This window comes from Otolemur garnettii, unplaced genomic scaffold (assembly GCF_000181295.1).
Source record: "Otolemur garnettii isolate 467f Iridium unplaced genomic scaffold, OtoGar3 scaffold00094, whole genome shotgun sequence".
NCBI classification, from domain to species: Eukaryota; Metazoa; Chordata; class Mammalia; order Primates; family Galagidae; genus Otolemur; species Otolemur garnettii.
This window is the reverse complement of record NW_003852489.1, coordinates 3,145,391-3,158,600: the sequence shown is the minus strand read 5'-3', so window position 1 is coordinate 3,158,600 and position 13,210 is coordinate 3,145,391. Positions and strand designations below refer to the sequence as shown.

Genomic DNA, 13,210 nt, shown 5'->3' with positions numbered 1-13,210 from the left:
ATGTTTGGGATGCAACTATAGTTGAATAAGCAATCTTTATAAAGCTGCTGTGAAACAAGCCAGCAGGTAAAAACAAAAGCTACATCGTTGTACTAAATTAGAGGTTTATGAAAAATCCAACTAGTTTTCACCCTGAGCAGAGATTGCCTAGTTAGTATAGAATCTGATAAATTATAAGAAAGTTTACCTTTGCTTTAGGTCCATAAGTTCCTTATGTAATTGCTATATATCAAAATACCAATGTTCTGCCAGTTTAAGGGTACACTGTAGAGCCAAACTTTGAGTTATGGTGCAAGATTTTTTTTCTGATGCTGTCATTTGTAATATGTTTTTTGAGAATCCTTTGGATTAAAGTTTTGATTACAATTGTTGTTTAACTTGAAAGCCTGTTTTTCCTTGCAAACTCAAATCTGTTAGCTTGGTACAAAGTCCAGGTGTAACATTCCTATTGGAAGCCATACTTGTAAAGTGCTTTTGAATTAATAAAATATTAGCATAATTGTATAACAGTCAGTTGAACCCACTGTTAACATCATTCTTATCCCAGGGGAAGTAGCTGGTTACACAATTCTTATGAGAAATAAAACTGAGAAGAATTGTTGATTAGTTTTCTGAAGTGACAGGAATATTTAGTTGTCACCTAAGTGACTGTTAATAGTTGCCCCTTTTATTGAAGAGTAGAAGCCAGTTCAAGGTCCATGATAGTGACTTACCAACATTTTATTTTATTTTATTTATTATTTATTTATTTATTTGCAGTTTTTGGCTGGAGCTGGGTTTGAACCCGCCACCTCCAGTATATGGGGCCAGCGTCCTACTCCTTTGAGCCACAGGCGCCACCCAGACCAACATTTTAAAGTCTAGCTGTCATTAGATGTTTATTGAATGAATATGCAAACATATAAATAATCAAATTGTAAAAGATGTACATGCTTCTTGATTATATTTCACTTCACTCATCTTTTCTTCTCTTTCTACAATGATATTATTCTCTTTTAGTTACTACAACCTTAAAATATGTTTTAATATCTGAAAGACTAATTTTCCTACCTATAACTTTTCCTACCTATAACCTGGTATATTGTAACCCAAAACTGCCCATTTAAAAATGGGTTTTATCTTTAGCATGAGAAGTTTCCATAAAGTCTTAAAAGTTGGTTCCATTTTATAATTTGAGGTATTGCATGAGAATTCTAAACTAGTCTATCATGATATGAAGTTCACAATATTGTTCAAATGTAACAGTGCAGAACTGAATATGGAGGCATGCATAACCTTCCTTTTAGAAGATGGCAGGAGTTGTAATTTCTAATTTTTGTGCAATTAGATTAAATCATAAAGCAACAACTAAGAAAAAAAAAAAAAGATGTCCCTTGGGGCCAGGTTTAGTGGGCTCACACCCATAATCTCAGCACTTTGGAAAGCCAAGGTGGAAGGATCGCTTGAGGCCAGGAATTTGAGACCAGTATGGGCAACACAGCAAGATCCTGTCTCTATAAAAAATTAAAAAGTTAAAAGTTAGCCAGTTGTGGTGGCATGTACCTGTATTCATAGCTACTTAGGAGGCTAAGATGGGAGGATCAGTTGAGCCCAAGCATTTGAGGCTGCAGTGAGCTATGATTAGGCCATTGCATTCCAGCCTGGGTGAGAGTGAGACACCGTCTCTAAAAAAAATAAAAATAAAAAGATGTCACTTGGGTAGTTTGACATTTATTTTTCCTTTCTAATCATTTTTCCAAGTTTGGGCAGAAAAACATACTGCTACTATGTTTGGTATCTCATTGAATTTATAGATAAATTTGGAAAATTTAATGTCTTTTTCATCTGGAGTCTTATGTAGGAAAAAATTATGTTATTTCATTTAAATCTTTTTATGGTGTTCAGTAGAGTTTTATTAATAATATAGGTCCTTCATATTTATTTATCACTCTATTTCTGGTTGTTTATTTGCCATTTTGAATCAGAACTTTGCTTTATTGTGTTGAAACCTAGCAAACAGTGCTCTTTTTTGCAGTAACATTTTCTTCTTTCTTTACTCTTGGACCATGTGCATGGGGGTGGGGTGGGGAGGGCAAAACATATGTTTCAGGTGTGGCCAATTAGAGAAAAACATTCCTCTGGCCACAGTGATTGCTCCAAGAATGGAAAATGATCCAAGTTGGGCTGATTAAAGTGAATCCTGTGACAAATGTAAGAGCAACTGAAGAAATCTACTCTTGTTTTCCTGCTCAAGCTGAACATGGGCAAATGAGGACCTGGCACTCCTAGCTCTCATCCTGCCACCACATGGAGCCTGAAAATAAAATCAAAAGGAAAGGGAGGACAGCTGAGAGCTGGAGATAATGCCAGGTACTGTTGACATCATCTGAAACCTTGAATCCAGCTGTGTAGTCCTCCCCCGAAGGGTAGCCAATAAATTCTGTTTTGGTAAAACCAACTAGGATTGTGTTCTGTGGTCCTTTACCATGGAAAAGTTCCTAAGTACATGTTATGAATTAACCATAAACACTCCATTTTAGTTCACAAGTTTTATCCTACAATGTCTAAAATATATCCTACTCTATTAAGAACAGTTTTTTTTTTGTTTATTGGTTTGTTTTGAGTCAGTTTTACTATGTCGCCCTTGGTAGAGTGATATGGTGTCACAGCTCACAGCAACCTCTAGCTCTTGGGCATAAGTGATTCTCTTGCCTCAGCCTCTCAAGTAGCTGGGACTATAGGCGCCCGTCACAATGTCCGGCTATTTTTTTATTGCAGTTTGGCCAGGGCCAGGTTCGAACCCGCCACCCTCAGTATATGGGGCCAGCACACTACTCACTGAGCCACAGGTGCTGTCACTATTAAGAATAGTTTTAAAATTAAGAATGGATACTGGATGTTATCAAATGCTTCTTTTGGCATCTTTAGAGGTTATTCTGTTTATTTTTCTTTTGAACTATTAATATACACATTATTTTAATGGACTTCTTGATATTTTTGTTTTGTTCACTGCTATTTCCTGAGTACAGTACTAAGCATATGGTAGGCCCTCAATAGCATATTCTTTGAATGTTTTAAAAGTTTTCTTTATTTTGATTACTAAGAGCAGTCTCTCCTTTTTTAGCTTGGTCTAAGACAAGTTTTGGTATCAGTGCTATACTAGACATAAATTCTACATAAATTCCTCTTTCTCAGTGCAATTAGAGCATTCACTTTAAAAAACACTGGAATTATCTATCTTTGATCACTTCAAAATGTTCTCCTCTACAATCACAAATTCTGTAAACTTTTAGGGAGATAGCTGCTTGATAGTTTTCTCAGTCTCTTTTTTCTTAGGTAAACTTTGTTAATTTATGTTTTTCTAGAAAATATTAGGTTTTTAGGGCGGTGCCTGTGGCTCAGTGGGTAGGGCGACGGCCGCAGGGTGGTGCCACAAACTCAGCCCCCAGCCAAACTGCAACAAAAAAATAGCCAGGCATTGTGGCAGGCACCTGTAGTCCCAGCTACTCCGGAGGCTGAGGCAAAAGAATCACCTAAGCCCAAAAGCTGGAGGTTGCTGTGAGCTGTGTGACACCACAACACTCTCTACCAAGGGTGATAAAGTGAGACTCTGTCTCTACCAAAAAAAAAAAAGAAAATATTAGGTTTTCACTTTATTTATACAAACTTTCTAATTCTTTTTATTTCCTCTGTATTAGTATTTGTTTTTCTTTCTTATTTTTAATTTTTACGCTGCAATATTTCAAACTTGTTTTAGGTTGTCTGGACAAGAGTTACATTCACCAAATTTAATCTGTGCCAAGTCAGATATGCAAGGTCACTGATACGCAAGGTCACAGATAGGCAAGCAAATATTCTGTTAGGGATGAGGTAAACATGAAAAGAACTTTAAGGATTTTTTTTGAAGTCTGTTTTTGGAAACAACTAAGAAGAGAGACAAAAGGCAGTTCAGTGGAGACTTTAAGCCAGTGACAGCAGTGTGCTCATTTCCCCCTCTGATGTATGGATGACCTGAGTTTCTCCTCAGTGCAACTCACACTGAGTGATTTGGGTTAAATAAATTAAGGATTTGCAAATAGTTTAGAATTATATTGTATCAGTCTAAATCACAGCAATAACATGGAGACACAACTGGTTAATCTTTGGAAAAATTTAAAATCAGAATAACCAATGATATTCACCAAAAGAAAGACTCTTCATTTCACTTTTATTCTCTTATGGGGTTCAGAAAATTCTCCCAAAATAGGCATATAGGACAACACTTCAATCTTGCTACATTAAGTATACTCCTTTTGCAAGGAGCCGGGTAGAACATCAGTACACATGTATAAATAACTGTTGTTTGAATGGAAAAATAGAATTTTTAAAAAGAGATGCAAAAAAGTGAAAATTATCTGAAGTTGCAGTCCATCCCTTCACAGCTATAAATTACTCAATCAGTTGTTAATGTCATTATAATACTGAGCTGGATCCAAAATCGGCCATTATTAACTAATGTCCTTTTTACCTGGACTCTTATCTAGGAATAAATTATATTATTTTATTTAAATCCCTTTATGGTGCTCAACAGAGTTTTAGTAACAATATAGGTTCTTCATATTTATTTGAGTATGACTGGAACAGGCGGAATTTAATCTATCTTTTCAATACTGGGCTTTTAGTTTATGCATCAATACCAGAAGAAAGACTAGGGCACTTTGTAGCAGGAATCCTATCCAACTTGACTCTGGAATAATTTGTTCTAGGTGAATCAATTACTCTCAGTAAAAACAAGAAGGGTAGTTTCTTCCTTGCCAATTTTCTGTCAAAAATAATCTAGAAAGATAAAGGAAGAATAAGAATGTTTACTTTTATATCAGCCTCACATTCTCTGGAATCTACTCTGATTATGATATATGCTTTGCTCTTTAAGTACCATATTTGAAGACAAATTCTTTAAATTGAACAAATAGCATGAAATATTATTATTATTTTGAAATAGAATCTTACTCTGTCATCTTGGGTAGAGGGCTGTGGCATCATCATAACTCACTGCAACTTCAAATTCTTGGGCTCAAGCAATCCTCTTGTGTCAGCCTCCGGAGTAGCTGGGACTACAGATGCCTGCCACAATGCCCAGTTAGTTTTTCTACTGGTTAGTAGAGATGGGGGGTCTTGCTCTTGCTCAGGCTGATATTGAACTTCTGAGCCCAAGTGTTCCACCCACCTCAGTATCCCAGAGTACTAGGATTACAGGTGTGAGTCACTATACCAAGCCAAATGTTAAATATTTTTAATAATTTTAAGAAGTAACTCTCTAACTTTTACCAAAATCTTTTTGTTATATCCTGTCAAATATGTATAAGCCTAAGATATTAATAGCCATGTCTTCATTAAGCGATAGAGCCTCTGAGTTAAATGGAAATATCTAAAAAAAAAAAAAAGAAAGAAAAGAAAAAATCCTCATCATTTTTCTGGGGCAAAAAAAAAAAAAGATTAACAATGATCCATGCAATTAAATCACGTATTACACATATTTGGCACAAAGAACTCTATTCATAGATACAAAATTTAATGTAATTAATGAGTTTTGTTACAACTGATTTCTTGAATTTTTTCTATCTTTTTACTTGGACTCTTAAAAGTAAGCTGAAAGTTTTAAATAGGTTTTTCTCAAACTCTCCCTCCCTTCACCACATATCCTTTTGTTTTATGTCTTTATACGCCTCACCTTAGTCTTTCCATTTATCATGACAATCTTCTTTTGTTTGAGTCTCACTCCATCACCCTGGGGTTGAATATCATGGCATCATCATAGCTCACAGCAACCTCAAACTTTTTGGGCTCAAGTGATCCCCATGCCTCAAGTTTCCTGAGTAGCTGGGACAAAAGGTGCCCACCACAAAGCCTGGCTAATTTTTCTATTTATAGTAGAGATGAGGGTCTCACTCTTGCTCAGACTGCTCTCGAACGCCTGAGCTCAAGCAATCCATCTCGGCCTCCCAGAGTGCTAGGATTACAGGCATGAGCCACTGCACCTGACCAACAATCTTCTCTTGCTCCAATTACATTCCATACAGTACTTTACCCCTTTTTCAAAATACACTTGTATTTATTCTCTTCTTCCTTTTTTTGACTTGACAAAACATTTTTGCATTTTTTTCTCCTGCTATCAGTGGGTAAGTGTAATTAGATTTAGTATTTTGAAGGCTCACTCACATGTAGGCCACTACACATGAGAATATTTTAGTATTTTTAAATGTAGACAGGTACTTACCCACAGTCCCTTCTGTGCCATCCGTTTCTTTTGGTATATAATGTGCAGAAAGATCACTCTGAAGGACTTCATCAGATGTGGCTCTGGCTAAAGCAGCGGCCAAAAAGGAAGGGCAATTACTGAAAGAAAAAATTTGAAGGCTACTTTCAGCAAGAGAATAAGGAAGTAAACATTTACTATTATTAATAATTAAATATCAATTATATCATATTGTCTCAAAACAAAACTATACCTTTAAATAATATTTCACAAATACTTCTAGACTGGCTTGGCGCCTGTGGCTCAAGCGGCTAAGGCACCAGCCACATACACCTAAGGTGGCGGGTTCGAATCCCCAGCCCAGGCCCGCCAAACAACGATGGCTGCAACCAAAAAATGGCCAGGCGTTGTGGCGGGCGCCTGTGGTCCCAGCTACTTGGGAGGCTGAGGCAGGAGACTCGCTTGAGCCCAGGAGTTGGAGGTTGCTGTGAGCGTGATACCATGGCACTCTACCCAGGGGGACAGCTTGAGGCTCCGTCTCAAAAAAAAAAAAAAAAAATACTTCTAGACTGAAAATTATGTGGTTGGCACTCTGGGGACTGGGTATATATTGGCAGACCTGGCCCCTGATCTTGTGGGGCTTACAATCCAGTTAGGGAAATAAAAGAAAAACAAGTAAAGAAATAAGACAGAACTTAAAAGTGGGTAAGTTTTATAAAGGAAGCAAACAGGATACAGTGACAGAAAAGAATAGAAATAGCATATGTACAGACCTTTTTGAGAGATTGGTATATTCAAGGAACTGAAAGAACCCCAGAGGAAATGATGCATAGTGGGTGAGGGGAAATGTGGCAGGGAATAAAGTCAGAAGAACAGGCAAAGGCCAGTTACATGGCAAAGAATCTGGATTCCAGTCCAAGTGTAATGAGAATTCATGCAAGATTGTGAGACAGAGAGTATCACAGTATCACACTACTGCATCCACCTAGACACAAAGTCAACATACCTCACCCAACTGACACAGTAAGACCCATACATACAAATAAAGTATTTTCCTATAAAACCTACTCCGAAAAATTAGAAGAGCCAACTGTTCCACCAGATGCACAGAAATCAACATCAAACATGAACAAGCAAAGGAACATGAAACCTCCAATAAAATCACAAAAACCTTCCAGCAACAGACTCTAATCAAAAGGAAATATATAGGGCGGTGCCTGTGGCTCAAAGGAGTAGGCCCTGTATGCTGGAGGTGGTGAGTTCAAGCCCAGCTCCAGCCAAAAACTGCAAGAAAAAAAAAAAAGGAAATATATAAAGTGCCAAAAACAGAATTCAAAATAATACTTTTTTTTTTTTTTTTGAGACAGAGTCTCAAGCTGTTTCCCTGGGTAGAGTGCTGTGGCACTATAGCTCACAGCAACCTCCAAGTCCTGGGCTCTAGCTATCCTCTTGCCTAGTTTTTCTTTTTTTAGTAGAGACGGGGTCTCACTATTTGCTCAGGGTTTTTTGGAAATCCTTAGCTCAAGCTATCCTCCCACCTTGGCCTCCCAGAGTGCTTGGATTACAGGCGTAAGCCACCGCACTGGGCCAATAATTCTTTGAAACTTAAGATCGAGTCTTGCTATATTGCTCAGGCTGGAGTGCAACGGCTATTCACAATCACTATCCTACTACTAATAAGCTTGACAGTTTTGAGCTATTGTGTTTTTGACCTGATCTGGTTCACCCCTCCTTAACCTAATGGTCCCTCACTAGCTGGAGTCACCATACTGATGCCAAACCTAGTGAGGACAGCTAATGGCATAGCACTTTATAGCTAAGAACTTCTGGACTCAAGTGAACCTCCTATCTCAGCTTCCCAAGTACCTGAGACTGTAGGCACATGCCAGCATATTTGGCTCAAAATAATAATCTTAAGGAAACTCAGTGAGATACAAGAGAATAAAGATAGACAATTCAATAAAATTGGGAAAACAATTATGATTTGAATGAGAAATTCAACAAAAAGACAGATACCATAAAAAAAGAATCAAACAGATATCTTACAGCTGGATAATTCAATGAATGAAATGAAAAATATAACTGAGAGTTTCAACAACAGATTAGACAAGCAAAAGAAAGGATTTCCCGACAAATATTTTGAAATAACTCACATAGACAAAGAAAGGAAGAAAGGGAGGGAAAGGCAAGGAAAGGAAGAAAAACGAAAAGGAATGAATAAAGGCTATAGAATTTATGGGATACAATTAAGTAAACAATTATTCATATAATATTGGTGTTCCAGAAGGAGAAGGAACAGAAAAATTCCCAAGTCTCAGGAGAGAAAAGGACATCCAGATCCAGGAAGCTCAAAGTGCCTAAATAGATTCAATTCAAACAGGTCCTCTCTGAGATACATTATAGTCAAACTGTCAACAGTCAAAGATAATTCTAAAAACAACAAGAGAAAAGTCTCAAGTCACATATAAAGGAATTTCCATTAGACTAACAGCACTCTTCTCAATGGAAACCTTACAGGCCAGGAAAGAATTGGTTGATATATTCAAAGAATGGAAAGAAGAAGAAGAAACACTGATAGCCAAGAATAATATACTTGGCAAATCTATTTTTCAAAAGTGAAAAAACAAAATCTTTTTCAAACAATCAAAAATTAAAGGAATTCACCACCACCAGACCAATTCTGCAAGAAATTAAGGGGGCAGTACTTGTGACTCAGTGGGTAGGTGCTGGCTCCATAGACCAAGGGTGGCAGGTTCAAAGCCAGCCCCAGCCAAACTGCAACAAAAAATAGCAGGGCATTGTGGTGGGGGCCTGTAGTCCCAGCTACTTGGGAGGCTGAGGCAAGAGAATAGCCTAAGCCCAAGAGCTGGAGGTTGCTATGAGCTGTGACGCTATGGCACTCTACTGAGGGTGTTAAAGTAAGACTCTGTCTCTAAAAAAAAAAAAAGAAAAGAAAATCATTAAGGGACTTTAAATCTTGAAGAAAAGAGAATATAGCCATTGTGGGATGAATTCCCACATGAAATTAGCTAAATGAAATGTGCTTTTTTAATTCCAGAAACTGAGGGAAAAGACTTGTAAGTATTGTGCATTCTTGTCGAGGCCTAGCAACCTGGGAGAGCATGGCAGGGCCTACAGGCAAAGTGGTAACAACCTCCTGCATGGAACTCTGAACATGCAGTCAGCCAGCCTGCCAGATGTGGCCCATCTGTGCAGGAGACACGGCTCAAAGGTTGATGGAGTGAAAAACTCCACTGTAAAAGCAAGTGGCTTCCAAAACCACAAGAAAACAGAGTCCTTAAGCCTATTTCTTAGAAACTTAATTGAGTCCATTGAAGAAAAAGTTTTACTTCCGTTTGTTTTGACCTTTAACTTTGACAATGGAAGTCAGATAATGTAGGCTTAGGTCTTTAGAGAGGAACAGCCTGAGGCTAGTCTTAAGATGGTTATCTTACTTTCCTGGACTTTGTCTTTTTTTAGTTTAAGATAAGAATAGAGAATGTTAAGATTATTGATCAATGGGGTGTACATGATTAATTTCCTATAAAAGGTGATCATGAATAAAGACATTTTTCTACTGTCACCCAGAGTAGTAGTCATTTTTTGCTTTTATACAACCCCAGGAGCAAGCTTGCATCCGTGGCCAAGCCATCCTTCTCTCCCTGGGAGAAAGTACCACTCAACAAATGGTGTAGTCAACAAACCATCATAATGAAAACATGCAAAATGATAAAATTCACTAGTAGAGCCAATACACAAAAAAGGAAGAGAAAGGTATCAACAGTATCACTACAGAAAATCACATTACTGTGAAAAAACAATAAAAGAGGAAGGAAGGAATAAAAAATATATAACATGATCAGAAAACAATCAATAAATGACAGGAGTAAGTCTTCATCTATCAATAACCACCTTGAATATAAATGGATTAAGTGCCCCAATTTAGAGATATAGACTAGCTGAATGGATAAAAATACAAGACCCAATTATGTGCTGCATACAAGAAATTCACCTCACCCATAAAGAAAGGTATATACAGACTGAAAGTGAAGGGATGAGAATGGCTGGGTGCAGCAGCTCACACCTGTACTCCTAGCACTCTGGGAGGCTGAGGCAGGAGGATCCCTTGAGTTCAGGAGTTGAAGACCAGAGTGAGCAAGAGTGAGACCCTGTCTCTATCAAAAAAAAAAAAAAAAATTAGCCAGGTGTGGTGGCAGGCACTTGTAGTCCTAGCTACTACTTGGTAGGCTGAGGCAGCAGGATCCCTTGAACCAAGGAGGTTGGGGTTGCTGAGAACTAGGCACTGTAGCCTGGGCAAAAGAGTAAGAATCTGCTTCAGAAAAATTTAACTTATTATTCCTACGAAATGAAACCTTCATGAAAATCTCTAAAGATGAGTTTGAGGGAGCTTCTGGTTTGGTAAACATATCCATGTGCTGGAAGGGTGGCATACCTCAACTCCAATAGAAGCTTTGTGTTTAGGGCCTTTCCCCTTTGGGACCCTACCCTATACATCTCTCCATCATGGCTATTCATTTGTATCTTTTTGTATATACTTTCATAAACCAGTAAACATAAGGAAATGTGTCCTTGACTTTTGTGAGTCATTATATCAAATTATTGAATCTAAGGGGATAGGTTATGGGAACCCCTGACTTACAGCCAGTCAGTCAGGAGTTTGGAATTTCTAGACTTGTGATCAGCATCTAAGGTGGGGAGAGTCTTTTCTTTTGAAACAAGAGTCTCCCTCTGTTGTCCAGGCTGGAGCACTGTGTTAGCCTAACTCATAGCAACCTCAGATTCCTGGGTTCAAGTGATCTCCTGCCTCAGCCTCCCAAGGAGCTAGGACTACCTGGCACCAGCCACAATGCCCAGCTAATTTTTCTTTTTGTAGAGACAGATCTCACTCTTGCTCAGGTAGGTCTCAAACTCCTAAACTCAAGCAATCCTCCTACTTCAGCTACCCAGAGTGCTAGGATTACAGGCATGAGCCATCACACCCAGCCTTGGTAGGGACAGTCTTGTGAGACTGAGCCCTTCATGTGCAGGGTCTGCTCTAACTCCAAGCAGCTAGTGTCAGAATTAAAGTAAATTGCAGGACACCTAGTTGATGTCTTGAGAGAACTACAGAATTAGTTGGTGGGAAAAATCCCCACCCATTTGGTGTCAGAAGTGTGTAATTATATAGTAGTTATTTTCCCTTTAATATCATTATTAAATTATTAGGGAAATGCTAATCAAAACCAGAATAAGAAACCCATTTTATAATCACTATAATAAAAAAGACAAGTAGTAATAACAAATTTGGCAACTATGTGGAGAAACTGAACTCTTGTGTAGAGTAGTGTAGATGCTTTGACAGTTTCTTAAAATTTTATTTATTTTCTTATTTTATTTTATTTTTTGTAGAGACAGAGTCTCACTTTAGAGTGAGTCTCACTCACAGTACAGTACCATGGCATCACAGCTCACAGCAACCTCCAACTCCTGGGCTTAGGTGATTCTTTTGCCTCAGCCTCCTAAGTAGTTGGGACTATAGGCACCCGTCACAATGCCCGGCTATTTTTTTAGTGCAGTTTGGCTGGGGCTGGGTTTGAATCCACCCCCTTTGGTATATGGGGTCAGCGCCCTACCCACTGAGCCACAGGTGCCACCCAGTTTCTTAAAATTTTAAACATAAAGGCTCAGTGCCCGTAGCACAGTGGTTACAGTGCCAGTCACATGCACCAAGGCTGGCAGGTTTGAACCCAGCCCGAGCCAGCTAAACAACAATGACAACTTTAACAACAACAAAAAAATAGCTGGGTGTTGTGGCGGGCACCTGCGAAGCTGAGGCAAGAGAATTGCTTAAGCCCAAGAGTTTGAGGTTGCTGTGAGCTGTGACGCCATAGCACTCTACCAAGGGCAACATAGTGAGACTCTGTCTCAAAACAAAACAACAAAAAAAACCCCACATGTCCACAGAAAAACTTACACAACAGTATGCAGAGCAACTTATTCATAATTGCCAAATAATTAAATAAGCAAGTGTTTGGTGATGGATAAATGCAGTATATTCATACAATGGATTATTATTCAGCCATAAAAAGGAATGATAAAAATAATACAATGTGAATGAACCATAAAAACAAACATGAAGTAACACAAAGCCCACATATTATAGAATTCCATTTATATGAAAAGTCCAGAATAGGAAATGTACAGAAGCACAGAGTATACTAGTAGTAGGAGCTTAGGGCTGGATGGGGAAACTAGGGAAAATAAGAAGTGACTGCTAATGGGTAGGTGGTTTTATGGGGGGTGATGAAATTTTTCTAAAACTCAAGATTATGGTGATGGTTTAACTTTGAATACATTAAAACCAATGAAGTGTACACTTTTTTTTTTTTTGAGACAAAGTCTCACTTTGTTGCTCCTAGTACAGGGCCCCGGTGTCATAGCTCACTGCAACCTCAAACTCTTGGGCTCAAGCGATTCTCTTGCCTCAGCCTTCCTGAGTGCTGGGACTACAGGCACCTGCCACAATGCCTGGCTATTTTTAGAGATGGGCTCTTGCTCTAGCTTAGGCCGGTCTTGAACTCATGAGCTCAGGTGATCCACCAACCTCAGCCTCCCAAAGTGCTGGGATTACTGATGTGAGCCACCACAGCTGGCCTGTACACATTTTTTTTTTTAAGAAATGGGGTCTCACTCTGTCGCCCAGGCTGAACTGTGGTGGCCTGATCATAACTCATTTGCAACCTCCAACTCCTGGGCTCATGCAATCCTGCTTCTCCCTCCCAAGTAGCTAAAACTACAGGCATGTGCCACTATGCCCAGGTAACTTTTTTTTTGTAGAGACTGCGTCCGGTTATGTTGATTAGGCTAGTCTTGAACTCCTGGCCTCAAGTGATCCTCCCACCTCGGCCTCCCAAACTGCTGGGTAACTGACATGAACAACCAACCATACCTGGCCCCAAACTATACACTTTAACTGGGTGACTTTTTTTTTTTTTT

At 38.7% G+C, this 13,210-nt stretch overlaps 1 protein-coding gene across 1 annotated transcript in view; it reads right to left on the bottom strand.

The window, feature by feature from the left end:
- PPM1E (protein phosphatase, Mg2+/Mn2+ dependent 1E) overlaps positions 1 to 13,210 on the bottom strand; it is a 189,247-nt gene that overhangs the window by 18,826 nt on the left and 157,211 nt on the right. The window contains exon 2 of the mRNA XM_003795581.2: positions 6,236 to 6,354. Within this exon, the coding sequence (XP_003795629.1) occupies positions 6,236 to 6,354 (119 nt within the window). The remainder of the gene's footprint in view (positions 1 to 6,235; positions 6,355 to 13,210) is intronic.